General features: G+C 67.0%; 1 protein-coding gene across 1 annotated transcript in view; it reads left to right on the top strand.

The window, feature by feature from the left end:
• Positions 1-4,047: 4,047 nt before the first annotated feature.
• The window catches only part of IKZF4 (IKAROS family zinc finger 4), a 14,647-nt gene continuing 266 nt past the window's right edge, over positions 4,048-18,428 (top strand). Inside the window, exons 1-7 of the mRNA XM_035308994.1 lie at positions 4,048-4,102; positions 7,849-7,953; positions 11,530-11,790; positions 11,956-12,123; positions 16,289-16,438; positions 17,272-17,403; positions 17,648-18,427. Coding sequence (XP_035164885.1) covers positions 4,063-4,102; positions 7,849-7,953; positions 11,530-11,790; positions 11,956-12,123; positions 16,289-16,438; positions 17,272-17,403; positions 17,648-18,372 — 1,581 coding nt within the window. The 5' untranslated portion in view covers positions 4,048-4,062 and the 3' untranslated portion in view covers positions 18,373-18,427. The remainder of the gene's footprint in view (positions 4,103-7,848; positions 7,954-11,529; positions 11,791-11,955; positions 12,124-16,288; positions 16,439-17,271; positions 17,404-17,647; position 18,428) is intronic.

Here is an 18,428-nt window from a genome sequence, read left to right as displayed (position 1 = left end):
GAACCCCCTCGGTGGGGCAGTGCCAGCTGCGGAGACCCCGGCACGCTGCGCGCCACCCGGACCCCAGACCTGGAGCTCGTTCCCCGCTCGCAGCCGCGGGATCGGCCCCCCCGGGGCAGCGACGCGCTCCCACGGCTCCCCCGGCTGCGGGGCACGGCCGGCACCGGGCTTCCGAGAGCCGAAGCGTGCCCGAAACATCAGCGAGGCTTCGACCGGGAGGTCCGGGCAGTGCTTCGTGCCGCTGCCGTGCCGCTGCCGAAGCACAAACTCCGGAGACCCCACGAAGGCGTCGGGAGGAGCTGGGGCACCGGGCGCAGCCCTCGGCTGCCTCCTTCCCTGCAGCCCCCGGCGCGTCGCTGCCCGGTAATCGTGGGCGAGCCCCCCCCCGGGCCGTCGGGTCGCCGAACAGCAGCGCTCGGACGCGCGGCTCCCGTGGGTGGAGGTCGGCGCCTCCCTCCCGGGGTCCGCAGGAAGGTTTCCGCCCGCCGGCCCGGGCAGGTGCTGGAGGAGGAACTTTGTTCTCCCCCCTTTTTGCTGCCGGGGGGAGTCTGAGGAAACGCGGCTGGGCCTTTCATCCCTCGCGGGCTCGGCTGTTGGCGGCGGTTATTTATTCGCGTTGCGGTGGTGCCCGGAGGGCACGGCACGGGTTTAGGCTCCGAACAAAGACGGGGCGAAAGCGGGCGCTGGGTTGGCTCCGGGTTCGAGCCTGGCGGCAGTCGCGGCGCCTCGGGAGCGCGTTTTGAGGCGTTTTCAGCGCGTTTTAGGGCATTTTAAGCGCGTTTTGAGGCGAGCGGTCTCGCCGCGCGCTGCCCCGTGGTGCCTCCAAATGGGTGTCGGTGGCCGGGCACGCCGCGCGTCTCGTCGCGTCGGCTTCGGGAGCGCTTCCAGCGAGGGGGGAGCTGCTCCCGCGCGGTGAAAATCAGCAAGAAAGTAAATAAATTAAAAGAAAAAAAGAGCATCTTTGAGCCCAGACGCGCTCGGTGCGGGCCGCTGGCCCTCGATTTGATGGCGGGTCCGAGGTTTGGGTCTGGATCCTCAAAGGGCTTCTCCCTGTCCCTCCTCCCGTTTTATCCGGCGCTGGGGAGGAACCGCGGCCGCGCTGCCCGGCTCCCGCGCCGATCCCCCCATGGGGGTGCCCGGACGGTGCGAGCGGTTGGGCTGCGGGGTGAAGTTTTCCCTCCTGTCCCCAGAGCGTCCCCCAGAAGGTCCCGGTGCCTCCTGGCATCGCTTCGCCCCGTAAATGCCCGAGGGGCCCCGAGCAGCGTCAGGGGGCTGCCGGCGGCCGCCCTTCCCGTAGGGGTTGATTTGAGCGGTGACGCTTCGCCGCGCTCGGGGCTTTCAGCACACGGAGACGCTGGGAGCAGTTTTCTGACGGATAAAACACCGCAGAGCTCCGCTGCCCGGCCGCTCCGCTGCTGGCTGCGGGGCCGCCGCCGGGGCTCTGCCGCCGCCCGGCCGCTGGGCTCTGAAGCCTCGCCAGCGACACCAACTTTTCTCTCTCTCTCCTTTTTTTTTTTTATTGTTATTATTTTTGATTGTTTTGGAGCAGCCGGTTCGTGCGGCGCGCTCCGGCTTGCAGCGAGGGTGGAAAAAAAGCCCTCACGTTGGAAAATCAGCAGCCGCTGGTGGAAACAAGGCTCTGGGAGAAGAAACGGCGGCGACCTTCACAGCGCTTACTCATCCCGACCCCGAGAGAAGGCTTTGAGGTGCTCGCCCTGCACCTTCCTCCTCCTCCTCCTCCTCCTCCGGGACGTTACCGGGGCTGAGCCTGGAGCCCCTCAGCGTGGTTCCGGGCAGGGTTTGCGTTGGCCCCGCTGCCCGGGCGTCGATCCCGGTGCTCGGGGCTTGTCCTGGGTGTTCGGCGGCAGCCCGAGCTGGGGAGGGAGGAACCGCGGGGCGGCAGCGGGCTCTGCCTGGCTCCCCCGGGGGGGGGCTCCGAGGGTCTCCTCCAGCTCCGGGTGCTGGCGTGGTGAGCGCAGACCCGGTGCCTCGGCGCCGCCAGCGGCCCGGCCTCGCTGCCGTTAGCGACCTCCCTCGTCGGGGCATCCCCAGATGGCTTCGTGCGGAGACGCGGGGTGGTGAGGGCGGCTTTATTTTAAACTGGGCTAATTCCGAGGATTTTATGTGTTTTTTTTTTTTTCCTTGAGCGCGGCCACTTGGGGAAAAGTCCCCGTTTCGGCAGGGAGGAGGGCGCCGAGCTGCTCCAGTTCCCGGAGCAGACTGCGGGCAGCACAGCTCCAGCCCCGGCTTCCACCCAGGTGGGGCGTGGGGTCCCCCCCCCGCTGCCCGGCCCTCCTGGGGCGCTTTTCCAAGGGGGAAGGCGCCCGGAGCAAGGGGCACGGGGCCGTTTGCTGGCCGGAACCTTCACGGGACCGCTCGCGTGGGTAGGGGAGTTGCAGAACTTGCTCCTTAACTCGGGTGCGTTCGGCTGATTATCCCCCGATTACCGGAGGGGAATTAATTTCTCAGAGCAGCTCCTCGCTGCCCAGGTCCCCGGGGCGAGGGGGCGACGCGGTGCCCCGCGCGCTGCGACGCGCCGTCGAGGCTCATCCTCGGGGCGGTCGCTGGGCACCAGGTCTTGCTTTTTAATTTGCAAAGCTTTTCTGGCTGCAGAACGGGAGAGGGAAAGGGCTTGCTAAATCAAATTGATTGCTGTGATTACGTTCCCTGCCCTTTGTGCAGAGCGGACGGATCTCCGAGCGCGCGCCTAGCGCAGAGAGGCAGAATTACGGGGTCGGCGGAGAGAAAACCGCAGGATGCACCTGGAGCCGCAGCTGCCGTGCAGCTCGGGGGAGAGATCCCACCCGGAGCCCCCTCGCTGAAGGCTTCAGGCGGTTCCCCGAAGCCCCGAGCGGGGCCGGGCTGCGCGGGTGCCGCCTGGGAAGCCGCCTTCCTCGGCCCGATATGGGGCAGGGCCCAGGGGGCTGCGGCTTCGTCGCCTCCTGCAGCCCCCCAGGACTGGGCTGGGGGTGGGCAGGAGCCCCCTGGGCGCGGGTCCGCGGCGCCGGGCGGCGCGACGAGGACCGGCACCGTGGTGGTGCAGGCAGGACCCGTGCCATGGAGCCGCCGCGCCGGGTGCTGCCGGGACGGGCGCGGGGCGGCACGGCAAGAGCCTTTTCTTCCTAATTAACGCAGAGGCCCGGGGGTTAATTAGCCCAGCCTGGTGGGCCCCAGCCACATCGGTATTTATCTCGAGCGGCGCGTTGCCAGGAGCAGGGCTGGCGCGAGAAGCGGTCGTGGTGAAAATCGGGCTTGTAAGGGGCTCCCTCCGAGGGGGGCGGCCGATGCCCTCCCTCTCGGAGGAGGCACCGAGCTCCCCGGGAACGGCTCCGTGCCCTTAGCGGCCCTCTGCGGGCCCTGAGGAGTTCGTGCCGCTCCTCTCCTCGTGCCGCTCCTCTCCTCGTGCCAGCGGGTCGCCGTGGTTCCCCTTTTCGGGGGGGGGGACGATTCATCTCCGCAAACGATCGCGGTTTTTTTTAATTGTTCTCGGCAGCGGTCGCTCCGCTTCGGGACGCGCCAGCCGCCGGTTACCGCGAACGCCACCCGGCGAAAACCGCGCTCGTTTCGTTGTTTGAACGGCAAACGACGAACGGAAGCCGTCCGAACGCGTGAAGCGTTCGTGAGCTCCGCGGGGCGCCGAGCAACAAAACGCAAGGCGATCGCCCTTTATCTCAGCGCGGTCTCCGCGTGCGCTGCCCCCAAACCTCGCGGTGATAAAATGAAGCCGAGCGCTGCAGCTCGGCGCTCCCCGCGTCCGAGGCTTCGCCTCCCCCACCGCGGGCACCCCGCGGGCGATTTGGCCGTGCGAGCAGCCCCGTGGCCGGCCGGCCGTCGGGCCGGGCGCCTCGGGTGGGTTCGGCTCGGGGCGAGCCCTGCTGGGGCTGGTGTGAGGTCGGAGGGGGTGGCGGTGACGCCCTGGTGGCGAAGCGGCGCTGGAGGAGCTCGGGGAGGGCGAGGTGGTCGCCGCGAGAGGCTGCTCGGCGGGAGGAAGAGCGCCCGAGGCGCCTCCGGAGGCAAGCTCTGACTCAGCTCTGCTTTCTCTTTCAGCAAAGCACCTTGAGGATGGATATAGAAGACTGTAATGGCCGATCCTACATATCTGGTACGTCCGACCTCGGTACTGGCCGCTCTTTGGGCTTGCCGATGTGTTAAGAGGCTCGGTTTTGCCCTCCGGCTGTAAGCTGTCCCGGTTGCTTCACCCCAGGCTGCGCTGCGGCGCTGAAGAGCCGTGTCCGGTGCGTGCCGGTGCCGTAACAAGCAGCTGACGGCAGCGTCGCGGCCGGCCGGCCCTTGGAAGCGTGCGCTGAACACCCTGAGCCCGGCTGCGTGTCTGCTGCTGGGGCGCTGTCGCTGTGCTGGAGGCGAGATCCAAGCCCGGCTGGAAGGGAATTCCCTGGGGCTGGGGCGTCGGGGGGCTTTACCCCCACTTCCCACTCCTCTACACCCAGCTCACGGCTCGGGAACGTGTGGGGGTCTTGAGTGTCACGGGTGGTCTCAGCAGTGCCTTGCCAAGGAAAGCGAAAGCTGCTTTGGTGGGGGCTCTGTGGGGTCTCGCCGGGGCTCGCGGGGGCTCTGTGGGGTCTCGCGGGGGCTCTGTGGGGGCTCTGTGGGGGCTCGCCGGGGCTCTGTGGGGTCTCGCGGGGGCTCTGTGGGGGCTCTGTGGGGTCTCGCCGGGGCTCTGTGGGGTCTCGCCAGGGCTTTCAGGGCTCTGGCGCCCTGGGAGGCCTGCCTCGTGCCATCTCCTCGGTGCACCAGGCCGTGCTGGGACGTGCGGGGTTAGCGTACGGCCCGAAGCTGGCCCAGGGGTCGCGCAGCCAGCAGCAGCCCGCGGGTCGCTGCGAGGAGCCGGGGCACGGGGCTGGGTTGCTCGGCGGGGATGGAGCTGAGGAGCGTTACAAGGGAGGGGGAGCCCCGGCTGCCCTAACGAGCGGCAGCGGCTGGGCCTTGGTGCCTCGACAGAGCCGCGCGGGGGACCTTGCACGGTGCCCGGCCGCGTGAATCACGTCGGGTCCTGCCCGTCCAACAAAGGTCAGCCTCGTGCGCGCCGCCTTTCTGTGAAGACTTCCCCCGGTCCCCCGGAGGATCCGCGCTCGGGTTTGGCACTCGGCTCTCCTCAGAGCTGCTCCTGCTGCCGTTTGCTGGGGTTTGGACCCCAGGCAAATGAAACCCCGTGCAGTAACGAAACGCTTCCCCCGCCGTGCCGGGGGCTGCCCGGCTCGCTTGGCTCTGAGCAGAGCCACGTCCCCCCCCCGGTGCTCGCCGCCGTCCTCGCGCGGGGCTCGGATGCGCGCGGGTGAGCTCGGCGCCGTGCCGCTGGCAAAGCTCCGGCGTCGCTTTTCCCTCGGGAGCTTGGTGGGCGAGCTGCCCCCTTCCCTGCGCTCCTGGCAGCCGGGAAAGGAGGCGGCAGGAAAAGCCCTTCGGGCAGAACCTCCGTCCCTCCCCGGGGCTGGAAGTGCTGGGTTCGAGCTCTGGGCAGCTCGTGGGGCTTGGAGGGGATGGGACCGGTTGGAGGACGGGTGAAAGGTGGGGAGGAGAGAGCCCCGTGGGCTCGTCCCGCCCGGGTCAGCTTTGTTTTTTCCCCAAACAGCCCTCGTCCACCTGGCCCAAAAGCAAAGCTCAGCTGCATGGGGCTGGGGTGGGGCTGGTGAGGGTCAGCCCCTCAGAAGGGCCGGGGTCCGGGGTCGGGGCCCCCTGATTAGCTGCTTTTTCGGTTGCTGAGCCGCCGTGGGGCTGAAACGACCGGAGGAAATGAGCAGCAGAGCTCTCGAAACTTGTTTCTGCGAAATACGTTTAATTAAGCGAGCTCTCTTTAAAAAAACAACAATATTTTTTAAAAAAGCTGACATTTGTCAAGGAGCGAGGTAACCGAAAGCCCGGAAATTCTTACAGGCGGTGAAATGGGGCTCGCGTTGGTTGTTTTCCCCTCCTTTGAATCCTCCACAGAAAATAAGCCGGTTTTGGGACGGCGCTGGTGGAGGCAGGGGCATTACGCCGAGGGGCAGGAGCGGGGCGGAGGTGGGCAAGAGCCCCCCGTGTGCCGGTGCCGCTCGGCCTCCCGGCACCTGGGAACGGGGCCGAGCGCTCGAAGCTCCTCGGAGAACCGGGCTGCGGCCGGGCGGCCACGTGCAGGCAGCTGCTGCCTCTTGGAGCCACGGGGCCGTGGCCCGGCGATGCCGGGAGCCTGGCGGGTTGTCGGGGAGGCCGAACCTGCTGCCGAACGCCGGCACCGCGGTCACACCTCTCCTGCAGGGAGCCTCCCCGACATCGGGGGTCCCGGTGCCAAACCCCGGGGGAGCCCCGTCCCCCGCTGGGGGGGGGTCAGCGCCCCCCAAGCCTGCGGTTTAAATGCCGCCCCCAGGGCAGGATGCGGCCGGTTTTCTGCCACGGGGTGAGGAGGTTCCCGGCCCCACGCCGCAGCTTCGGCACCGGGGGGGTGTCGGCAGGGCCAGGGGCGTCCTGCTGGGCTCGGCCCCGGTTCTGGGGAGGGCTGAGCGCCGCGGTCGGCCCGGTTGTCCCGTGGTGCTGCCCCTCAGGAGCCGCTTCGGGCTGCGGAGGAGGGAGCTGGGTGAGAGCCGGGCTCTGAGCGGGGAGCTGCGCATCTCGTGGGGCTCGGGGAGGGGGGAACTGTCGCCCCGATCCTGGGGCTGGGGACCCCACCCCGGTGCCCCCGCCGATGCAGGGGGGTCGGAGCCCAAGCGGCAGGAGGCTGGCGGGGGGCGGAGCTGTTCTGTGGGCATCGGGGGCCCCTCCGGGTGACGTCTGGGATCCTGTGCCCGGCTGCTGAGCCCGAGCGGCGCGGCCCGGCTTCCCGCTCGCTGCGCCGGCTGACTGTAAAGCGACGGCCGCGTCCCTCGCTTCCAGGAATCGGCTCTTCCTGGAAGGTGAGCGGCCACGGTCCCCCTGCCAGGGAGGCGCCGGCAATGCACGCGTGGCCGGCCGTTTCTGAGGAGTTGGCTGCGGGAACGCTCAGGGTCCAGCAAGGTGGAGAAGGGGCGGAGAGGTGGGCACAGGGCGCCCGCGGGGGTCTCGAGTCTCTCGCGGGAAGGGGAGCGCCCGAGCCCCCGTGGACGCGTCCGGTGAGGTGTGCTCAGGGCGCAGCTCCCGATGTGCGGCACCGAGACCCCTCCGAGAGGCTCGGTCCCCACCTGAAGCGGCTGCTGGGGGCTGGGGCTGCAGGACCTGTCCCCATCCCTCTGTGACCGGTGCGGGGCCGTTCTCAGCGGGGCTCCTCGTTCGGCGGTCTCCTACCCTCGTCTCGCCCCCCTTTGGGGCGCTCGTGGCTCGGCAGCAGCTCGCCAGCCCCCCTGGGAGCCTTGTGCACTGCCACCCCGGGAGGAGGGACAACGTCCCCAAAGGGCGCCCCGGGGCCTGCGAAGGGGCGCGGGTGCTGCCGGGTGCTGCCGGGTGCTGCCGGCCGGTCCCAGCCGAGCGGCGGCTCCGCGGGCGCTGCCTGACCGCGGGCGTTTGCCTCCGCTGGTCCCCGCGCTCCGCGGGGCTGATGGGCTGCGCGGCCCCGCGCTCGCCGGGCGATGGGATGAGCTGGGCTCGGAGCGCACCGAGAGGAGAAGCGGCTCCAGACGCGAGCCTTTGGAAATAACATTCCCAGCTGTGCCGACGGGAGACCGTGGAGCTTCTGCACTTTGCATCATGAAGCGCTTTGCCCTCCCCGTTCCTGCCTGTTTCCAGGGCAGGGGCCTGGCTCCAGGCACGCGCGTGGCCGAAGGGCCTCGAAGGGACCGCGGCCGCTGTGGGAAGGGGGCTGGGGGAAGAGGGCTCGGCCGGGCGAGGGCAGCGCAGGGCAGCCCAGGGCCTCGCTCACGTCTCTCCCCCTCCTCCCTGTTCCCAAAGGCAGCGGGGATTCCTCTCTGGAGAAGGAGTTCAGCTCGGCCATCGTGGGACCCGCGGTGAGCACGCCCAACAGCCAGCACTCCTCCCCGAGCCGCTCTCTCAGTGGTGAGTACGCCGGCCCCGCGGCGAGCGGCCGTGGTGTCCCCAGGCCTGACATAATTCTGGCCGCCCGCTGGGACGGGTTTCTTCTCCCTCCCCGTCTGCTGACTGAATTATCTCTTTTTTTTTTTTTTAAAGTGAATGAAACTGGTTTTTAGATTATATTTCAGAGCCTCCCTCAGTAAAATAGGTCTGGCTGCAGAGCTGCCCCGGTCTGTCCCTCGTTATTCCTGGCACGCTGCTGGGAAATGGGATGTTTCTCCGGGTGAGTCCAGCAGGGCTGACAGAGACCGGGCTCGGAGGGAGGCTATTTACATCGCAGCCTTCTCGGGGCACCAGTCAAGTTTCCGTGGGCCGTACGTGCTGCTAAGCAGTGTTGACGCACGAGAAGAAGGAGCGCCGAGACAAGTTGGCAAGTCCCGCTCGGAATCGTGCTCTGTGTGCAGCAGCGAGGGTCGGGCGTCTCTACCCGGGGACTCGCTCATGCCTGAAGGCTGGCGCTGCTTTGATCTCCCCTCCCTCCCAGCTCCTAGCGGATAATTGCGCCTTGCTTCTCCATAGCAGAGCCCCCCCCCGGGATCTATCCACGTGCGCTCCCGGCGCTTGGTGGCTGGGACGTCTTGGTTGGGTCCCGGCGTTACAGCTCCTGGCTCGTTCTGAACCAGGATTTTAAAAAAGTCATCAAGTTTTCAGGAGGGGTGATGCGAATTGCCTCTGTTCCCATTTTTTCCCCTTTTATTGCTTACTATTTGTTTTGCATTTGCCCTATAAAACCGCTCAGAAGCTCTGCGAAGAAATTAAACCTCGGATTTTCCGCAGAGAGCCGTTGGGAGAGATAAGGCAGCCTTTTCGCTCCATCAGAAGCCAAAGGAATGGAGCACGTGGGCTGGCTGAGGGGACAATAACGAACCCTTCCCCTTTAACAGCAGGACGCTCGTGATGGTATTGCCTCTGATCTGACTTGACTTCACAGCTGGTTCATCCGGCAAGCATCGTGCCCCAGAGGAGCAAGAATATTATATAACCTGTTCTGCCAGCAGAGACTTCTCTCCAGCGAGACCGGACTCTGCATTGGTTCTGAAAGGAGAATTACAGAACAATAGCTGGCCTCCCTTCTTTGCCCAGGAAAAAAAATAAGTCCCCGGGGGAATGGGGGAAAAAAAAGAAAGAAAGAAAGAAAGAAAATCAAAGTGCAGCAAACGTCAACTCATCCAGGCAGCTCCTGCCACCGAGAGAGGAGCTTTTCACTTCGTGTTTGTGCACGGAGGCGTCCGTTCGCGCTGCGGCTCCTGGATGCTCCCAGTGGAGCGTGGTGGCACCGGCCAACAAAGAAAGCAAGAAAAAGTTCTGCTTCCCCCAGGAATGCTCCAGCTGCGGAGCCTCCTCCCGGGCTGCAGCCAGCGGTGGCTTTGGCCAGTGGCTCGGCAGCCGGCCTGCGAGCGCCTCCGGTTGCCAAAGCGGGGTGTCCGCATAGCTGCCGTTGCTGAGAGCCTCTCCGGGAAGGCAGCATTGTGTGCGGGCAGCAGGGGAAGGAGGGCAGCGCGCGCCAGAATTCCTGGGCTCCTCACCCTGCAATAAACTCCCCGCGGTCTCGGATGAATCACTTCCATGCTGCTGCTCCTCGCTAATCCCCGCTGGCGAAGCCGTACCTCGCTCCGAGGAAGAGCCGGGGCCCGGCAGTGCCAAGGGGCCTTTCCCTCGCCGAGCGGGCCCCCGGCTGCCCCTGTGGGGGTGCGGGAGGTCTCCCCGAGACGGCGCCGGTGATCGCGAGGCCTCCCGGTAAGCAATGCCGAGCCTTCCTGCTCGCCCACCGGGAAGGATCTTCCCCGCCTCAGCTGATGCTGGGGTTGGTTCAGGGCCCCCCCCCCGGTTTTAAAGGTCAAACCCCGCGGCTGGTTCAGCGGCTGGGATCTTACCGAGGGTTTCGTGAACCCCCCGCGGGGCTCGCTTCGGTCTGCAGCGTGGAGCAAACCTCCCGTGCTCCCCGACCCGTGGGTGAGAGCCCTCTGCCTCCCACAAGGAGCCGAACAAGCCCCAGGGGTCGCGTCAGCGTCGGATCTGGAAGCCTCTGGGATTTCTGTGCCGTTGTGCTCGGGCTGCTTGGTTCTCACGCCTGTCTCCACCAGGCAGCTTGGACGCCGTAATCTCCTTCCCTGCAGGCAGCAGAAGTCCCCTTTGTGTATATAAAGTTCAGCTTCCTCCAGCCCCCACAGTTCTCCTCTTAAGGGATTGGGAAGAGCCTCCTGCTTTAAATGGAAGAAATAAGAATCTGATATTTCAAGGGATTCTGTAAATATTTTGTTTAAGCCTGTGGGCTCGGTGCGCTGCCATGTGGGTGACCTGGATTCGCTTTCTCTCCCGCACCACCGCCAGCCTCCGGCCTGACGGGACCAGCGCGAGGGGAGCAGGTAGCGGCCGGCCCCGGCCGGAGAGCGCCCGGAGCCTCCCGGGGGATTCCCTCCAGCGCTCGGGGTGGGAGGAAACTTCCCGATCCGATGGGCTAAGGGCTCGCTCTCCAGGCAGGCAGCTCCTCGCCGGGGGTGCAGAGGCTGAAACGCGGCGTCGGGACGGAGGAGAGGAGCTGTCCTCCCCTCCCGGCTCCCTGCCTGCGCGGAGCCGTCCAGCGGCCGTCCTCTCGGGGCCGGTTTGATTTGTGGCATTCCACCGCGCATCGGAGCGGCCGGGAATGTAGGTCACGGCTGGCGCAGCCACCCCGCTCCCGGTGCCGCAGGAGGAAGGAAAGGTAGCGGCAGGAGGGGCCCTGCTGCGGCGCGGAGCCCTCCCCGGGCTCCATCCCTGCAGCAAGCCGGCGCTGGACGCGGTCCTCCCGCGCCTCCCGGTGCCGTTCCCCCCCTTGGCCTCGGGGTCAGAAGCGCCACGGGGCGGCTGCGTGGGGCCAGCCCCGGCCCGTGGCCGTGGGACCTGTCCCCGGGGGCCGGCATCGCTTCCCCCCCGGTTCCCTGCTTTGTCACCCAAGCGCTCGGGGGGCTGGCGGTGCCCAAAGGCTCTGCAGGCGGCTGCGCGCGCGCTTCCCGCTGCCCTGTTTGTGTCTGCGTTCTCCGTTTAAATCCCTGGCGGATCCCAGGTCTTTAGGCAGAGATGGGAACTCGGAACTCGAGGTTTTCTCTGGCGAGAGGGGATTTTCCGGCTCTAAGACGCGTGCGGGGCGCTTTCTGCCAGTAAATGTTGAGCCTTTACTGATTCAGCGTCAAAATCTGGTGTTGTCTGCCTCCTCTGAAGTGCTCTAACAGCACAAGTGCTTTTTCTTTCACCCTCTGTCTTTGAATACAGGGAACAAAATGTGTTTGTTTTCCTTCAGTCGGTCGCCTTGCGGGGCAGGATGCAAAGCAGCGGTCCTCGGGGTGTGCAAACAAGTCATCCAGCCCATAACCTCTCGTGATCGGTGCCCGATGTCTGTTCTGAAGTAGGCAACAGGACAAGGAGATGCGCGTTTGCCACCATTCACTGAGCGCATCAGCAGGATTTATTGTAGGAGCGAGCCTTGCCCGAGCCGTGCCCCGAGCCTCCTTGGCCCCGGTTTTCTCCCCTGCCCTGACCGCGCTTTGTCCTTTCTGCCTGCAGCAAACTCGATCAAGGTGGAGATGTACAGCGATGAGGAAGCCAGCCGGCTGCTGTCACAGGACGAGCGGATGCTGGAGAAGGAGGACAGCGTGATCGTGGAGGACTCGCTCTCGGAGCCCCTGGGCTACTGCGACGGGACGGGCCAGGAGCCGCACTCCCCCGGCGGCATCCGGCTGCCCAACGGCAAGCTGAAATGCGACATCTGCGGCATGGTGTGCATCGGCCCCAACGTGCTGATGGTGCACAAGCGCAGCCACACCGGTGAGCGGCGGCCCCGAGGCCGCCCGAGCGGGGCGGGATGGGCTCGAGGGGGGCTGCGGGTTCCTGGGGCCGGGCGGCGAGCGCCTGGGGGGGGGCTGCTTGCTCCACGGCGGCCACGGGGAAACGCTTTGGAGCGGGGTTTCAGGCGCTCCTCTCGTCCCGCAGGAGAGCGGCCGTTCCACTGCAACCAGTGCGGAGCCTCCTTCACCCAGAAGGGAAACCTCCTGCGCCACATCAAGCTGCACTCCGGCGAGAAGCCCTTCAAATGTCCCTTCTGCAACTACGCCTGCCGCCGGCGGGACGCGCTCACCGGCCACCTGCGGACGCACTCCGGTGGGTGGCCGTGGCCGGGGAGGAGAGGAGGAGGAGGAGGAGGAGGAAGCAGGGGAGGGACACGTGGAGAGGGAGCAAAGCCGGGGGCTGAGCCCAGCTCCCGACGGCGCGCGGGTTCCCGCGGCGTGGCCAAGGGCAGTGCCCGGGCCTGGGGAGGTGGCGGCGGTGCCTGGTGGCAGCTGGGGGCCTCGTTGGCTGTGGGGGTGCCTGGGAGGCTGCGTGCTGCTGCCTGCCAGCAGTTCCGGGGGGTTATTGCGTCCCTTTCTTGTCAAGATAAATGTTTAATAGATTTTATTGAGTCAAGATAGGTCCCACCCTTGGGTGTGCCGCGCCCCAGCGAAAACGAGCAGCGAGGGGTTTTGTTTTGTGCTGCTTTGACATTGTCCTTTAGAAATGTGACATTTGCGATGTGGTTTTCACCCTCCAGTTCCGTGATGTAACGGCTGCCTGGGGCCACGGGTGGGAGCGGGGCGCGCCAGCGGCCCCCTGCCTCGCCATCGCTCGCCCTTGATTCGCGCACCCGCGCGCTTCTGCGGTGCTGCCGGGGCTTTTCGAGGTGGTGCCGGTGGCTTTGAACACCTGCGGCTCCCCCCTCTGTAACCTTTAGAGCGCCGCGTGGAAACAAGTGTCTCGGGCGCTTCCTTCAAGGGAAAACCGGCTCCCCCGAGGAGCCCGTGCTCATCGCAGGCTTGCTCGGAGCCCAGCAGCCTGCTCCCCCCTCGCAGCCCCCATTTTTCTTTAGGGTTCTGCCCTGCGATGCAATCTTCACCTGAATCTTCCCAGCGCTCCGTTTCTCTGGGGATTTATTTCCCCTCCCCTACGCATCCGGGACCCTCCTGGAGGCGCCGGAGGGAAATTGGAGCAGTTTGGTCCCCGGGGCGCGGTGCCAGGGCTGGGAGCGGGGCTGTTTGCTCTCACCTGCAGCCTGCGTGGGAGGAGGCTCGGGGCTTTTGCGGGAGCTTTCCGCCCGCCCTGTGTCGTCTCTGGACATCCCCTCGGCAAAGGGAAAAATCTGCTCGCTGCAAAACCCTTTTGGTCCCGTGCCCAGACCTGCAGCCCGCGCAGAACGCCGGTGGCGTTTCGATACCAAGGTGATCGGCGGAGTCTGTTCCTCCCCGGGGAGGGGCTGAGGTTAACGGCCTGGGGCTTTGCTGGTTTATGGGGACAAAAAGGCAGGGAAATAGGGAAACCCTGTCCCTGGAATCCTTCCTTGTCTTTAAGGGGGGGGAGAGGGGGGGAAGGAAAAAGGAGCTGGTTGTTGGAGGCAAAAACCCTCCTGTCATCGACTCCAGAGAGCAAAGAGCGCGTGCGTCTCCTCCTGCCCTGTTGGAGGCTGAGGAAAGCCAGACCCCGGTGACAGCGCGGCTCCCCGCCACGCACGGGGGGAGCCCGGGGCGCTCGGCTCCGTCCCTCTTCCTCCCTCTTCCTCCTCGGGCAGCGCCGCGTGCTCCTGGGGGGAGCTGCCGGGCTTTGGGCACCAGCCCCACGGGCTCGGCAGGGGGTTGGGGCAGGGGAGGGTGCTGGGAATCGCCCCCTCCGCCGGCCGGGAGCCAGCTCTGGAGCTGGAAGGCTCCTGGTTTCGGGGGGGGTCCCTCTAGGAAGGGGGTCCCAAGGGCAGCGAGTGCAGGCCGTGGGTTCGGGGCGCTGCGGGGCTGAGCCTTGCTGGGGCTGAGGTCTCGCAGGGAGGACGTGCGGGGCCGGCGAGACCTGAGCCTGGCCTGGCACCAAGATTCGAGGTTGTTCCTGGGTCCCGGGGCCACGTCTCCTCCCGTGGGATGAAATCCCCCCCCCCGGGCTGTGCCTGCGGCCTCACCGGGTGCCCGCAGCTGGGCGCTCAGCACCCCTGGTGCAGGCTTGGGGCTGCGCCAGCCTCTCCCCGCTGCCAGGCACGGCAAGGGTGCCTGCGGGTCCTCGAGCCGAGAGAGACAGAAATGGGACAAGCCCTCGCCACATATCAAACGGCAATTAGTCTTTACGGGGAGCTAATTATCGAGAAAACCTTCGCTTAATGTGGATTTCACAGGCAGAAGTCGAGCGGCTCCCCTGCCCGGGTGGAGGGCGGCGGGGCCGGCTCTTCCCTCCCTCTCCCCTAACCGAGCCGTGTGCGTCTCCCGCCGTCCCCACGGGGGACGCGGCGGCTTTCATCTCGGAAGATGTGCTGTCCAAAAACGTGAGGTATTAAAATCCAGATCAAACGCGCCGCGTGGCTCCGAAATAGATCAGAGGCTGCGGCCCCCCCGGGACGGCTGAGCCGAGCCGCCGGTCCCCGGGGACCCCTCTGCCTTTCAGCCCTCTCGGCAGCGCCACAAGTGAGCGATCCCAGGGCTCGCCGCGGGCAGCCGGGAGCGGGCCGGGAGCCTGCTGCTGGCGTGAGGCGACGGCTCCAGCGTGGCCGGACAGCCCTGACCCCCGTGGGGCTGCCAGGAGGGCGCCGGGAGCGCGGAGTCGGTTTGAGGAGTAACGAGGCCGAGCCGTTGGTTGAACCCTGACCGGTAAAAGCTGAGCCAGTGACGGAGGTTAATGAGAGAGAATGGAATCTGGAGCTGAGGCTCCGGCATCTGGGTCGCGGGGTTGGAGGAACAAATCCCTGGTGCACCTCGGAGTGGTCCTACTTGGAGCCTAGCGGCGTCCTCGCCTCCCTTGGGACCGGAGGAAACCAACACTCGGCCGCTCTGTGACAGTGCTGTCGCCTGGGGAGGGCCGGCCGGGGGAGCTTTGCGCTCGTCATCGGCTTTTCTGAGCCGATTTCCAACCTGGAGCTTCCGCGGGGAAAGGCACGGCGGCTCCAGGACCTGCTGCGGCTCGGCGGGGCCGGCGGCACCACAGCTCCCTGTGCACGTCCAGGTGCCGGAGCTGGGGCAAACGAGCGCTCACCGACAGCCCCGGGAGGTGCTTTTCAAAGGCAGTTAAAGGTGAAACCGCAAGCTGCAAAAAGGGTGAAAACAACCCTTAAAGCTGACGGGAACAGAAAAAGCCCGGTCTGGGCGGGCAGCACGGCCGGGGCGCGGGGGCTGGAGGGCTCCGAGGTGGCCGTAACCGCGCTGCTGCTCGGCCCTGGCGGTGGCTCCCGTCCCGCCGGGGGCTCGTCCTCGCCCCTTCCCCCGGGCACACGCTCGAGGGTGTCGCCCCTCTCCGCGTAGGGCGCTCGATTCACGACCAGCCGGCGAGCGGCACAAAACCCCGGTGCCGGCGTTGCCCCGTCCCCCCCGCAGGTGCTGACCCCGCGTCGCGGCGGCTCGCGGAGCTGCTGTGCCCCTCGGGAGGCCCGCGGCACGTCGCGGCTGCTCCCCTTTGTCTGGCAGCCGCCAGCCAGCGGGGCTGCCCGCCGACCTTGGGTGGCCGCGGTGATTTGCAGTCAGGAGTGAGGAAATCGGGAGAGACGAGAATGAAAATGCGTCTGACAGGCGTCTTCTCACGGCTCGCGGTGCGCGTCTGCACAGCAGCCAGGCGCTCGCCGAGCGCTGCGTGGCGGGTGGAGGGTGAGGAGATGCTCGGTGGCGGCGGTCCGGAGGCCGGGGGGGTTTCCAGCTGCCCTCCCGAAATGCCGCCGTTGCCGTCGGGGTTTTACCCGGCGGTGCGTAACGTGGACGGGCGGCTGCCAGGAACCCGCGGCCCCGATGTCTGGGGGAGCAGAGCGCGGATAAAAGGCAGGTCAGAGGTGGTTTGTCGCAGCTGAGCGGCGCGCGTCTGATTTCTTGTCGCAGCCTCCATCCGTCAGGATCCAGGCGCGTTCCCCTGCTCCCTGCCAGGGCGCGTCGCAGGAGGCAGCTCGTCCGCCCGGCTCAGCCCCTCCGTTCCGGGGCGACCGGGAGGAAAGCCGGGCTCGGCGCCGGGAGCTGCGAGGTGGGGGTCTCCTTCCCGGCTCTGGAAATGGTTTGGAGCGCACCGGAGAGCCGGCGGCGCCCGGGCCCGCGCTCTGCAGATGGTGCCGATAAAAACGCTGGCGGTGCCAGAGCAGGGCGGGTTTGGTGCTGGTGCCTTTCTGCGCGGCACAGCTAGATGGGGCGCTGCGCCGGCGGCCGCCTTGCCTGCGGGCAGCCCGCTGCTTCCCTCGCCTCCGGACTCGCTCCCAGCCCTTGCCAGGCTCAGGGGGTGAGGTGGCTGCGGCGGCTCGGCGGCGATTTCTCTGTTCTCACGGCCAGGCTCTTGCTTTCATGTTTTGCAGTCTCCTCCCCCACAGTCGGCAAGCCCTACAAGTGCAACTACTGCGGCCGCAGCTACAAGCAGCAGAGCACGCTGGAGGAGCACAAGGAGCGGTGCCACAACTACCTGCAGAGTCTCAACACTGAACCGCAGTCGCTGGCCAGCCAGCAAGGTCGGTACCGCGGGGTCTGGCAGCCCCGGCGAGCGCTGGGGGGGGGGAGACCACGGGGTGGGCTCGCCCCCGGGGCCGGCTCTGCCTGATGGGGCTTTGCTTCGGGCTCGGCCTTCCCAGCAGAAAAGGGGGAGGCGGAGAGCCCAGAGCCCCGGGGCCGCCCCCGCGGTCGTGGGATGAAAGGCGCTATGCGTGCGTTGGTTCGTGCCGCGGGCCGGCACAAGTGCAGAGAGTCGCCTCGCTTCTCCGTCCCCGTGCCGGCAGCCAGGCAGGGCAAACCCCCTGAGCGGACACGCTCCAGTCCCACGATTCCAGTGCGAGGACTCCCAAAACGTTTTCCATAAAGAACGAAACGCGATTACACCGCTGTCATGTAGGAACTTACCCTTGCGGGCAGGCTCCGTGCGGCTTGGAAGCGCGTTCTCGCTCCTCCACGGAGCCCGGAGACGGTTCTGAGCCAGCGCAGCACGCGCAGGAAGCCAAACCCGGTGCATTTCTGGCTCCTCGCCCTGCTGGAGCCAGACCCAATCCCGCCAGAGCCGCCAGGACTGGGGCGAGGCTTGTCGGGTAAGGCCGCGCAGAGGCACTAACCAGATGAGCCGTAACCCACGGCACGCGAAGGGAAGAGCCGCCTTCGCCAGCGGTGAAGCGGGGCCGGTCCCTCCGGGACGGCTTGGAGAGGCAGCAGTAGAGGCGAGGGTGCTTCAACCCCTTGAAGCCGGCTCCTCGCGCCCTTGGCGCAGCCTCGAGCCTCTGGCCGGGGCCGCAGGGTGCCCGTGTCCCGCTCGCCCCGACCCCGTTGCTGGCTGACCGGGTTCCCCTTGTCTTGCCAGGTGACGAGATGCGAGACCTGGAGATAGTGCCGGACTCCCTGCTTCACCCCTCGTCCGATCGGCCGACGTTTATTGACCGGCTGGCGAACAGCCTCACCAAACGGAAACGATCGACACCTCAGAAATTCGTGGGTAAGGGGCTGCCCCCTTGCTTCCTGGGCAGACAGGAGAGGAGGGCGAGGAGCAGCCCCCCGGCTGCCGGGGCCCCCCACGGGCTCAGACTCTGCACTCGGGCACGCCGCTGCCGCTCGCATAGCGCCTTTCATCCCCGCGGGGCCGTCCCCGGGCTGGGGCTGGGGAGGGACGGGATGGGACCGGGCTGGGACGGGGGCCGCGGGGCCGGCCCACCCGCTCTGACACCGTCTCCTTCCCGCAGGGGAGAAGCAGATGCGATTCGCCCTCTCCGACCTCCCCTTCGACGTGAACGCCGGCTTCGAGAAGGACGTGGAGATGGTCTCGGCCCACCACCCCCTGGACCCCTCCTACGGCAGCTCCCTGTCCCTGATGGGAGGCGAGCACCTGCGCCCGCTCCGGCTGCCCCCCACAAACTGCATCTCGGAGGTCACCCCCGTCATCAGCTCCGTCTACACCCAGGTGCAGCCCCTGCCGGGCCGCCTGGAGATGCCGGGGAGCCGGGAAGCCGCCGAGGGGCACGAGGACGTGGCGGACGGGGTGCAGGTGGTGTACCGGGGCCGGGAGCCGGGCGTTTCGCCCAGCAACGGCTGCCAGGACTCCACGGACACGGAGAGCAACCACGAGGAGCGGACGTCGCAGCTGCCGGCGGGGAACTGCGCCAGCAGCCGCCAGAGCCCAGCCTACGCCAAAGAGGACCCCAAGGTGCCGGAGGGGCCCCCGGCCGCCCGCTCCACGCCCAGCTCAGCCAAAGACGCCCTGCGCGTGGTCAACGAGGACGGGGAGCAGATCAGGGCCTTCAAGTGCGAGCACTGCCGCATCCTCTTCCTCGACCACGTCATGTTCACCATCCACATGGGCTGCCACGGCTTCAGAGACCCTTTCGAATGCAACATCTGTGGCTACCACAGCCAGGACCGGTACGAGTTCTCCTCCCACATAGTGCGGGGCGAGCATAAAGTCGGCTAAACCCACCCCCCCCTCCCTGAGCCCCCCCCCCAGGCCCGACCCCCCTCCTCCTCCTG

The sequence above is a fragment of the Oxyura jamaicensis genome, chromosome 33 (genome assembly GCF_011077185.1).
Source record: "Oxyura jamaicensis isolate SHBP4307 breed ruddy duck chromosome 33, BPBGC_Ojam_1.0, whole genome shotgun sequence".
NCBI lineage: Eukaryota > Metazoa > Chordata > Aves > Anseriformes > Anatidae > Oxyura > Oxyura jamaicensis.
This window is presented reverse-complemented; position numbering and strand designations above follow the sequence as displayed.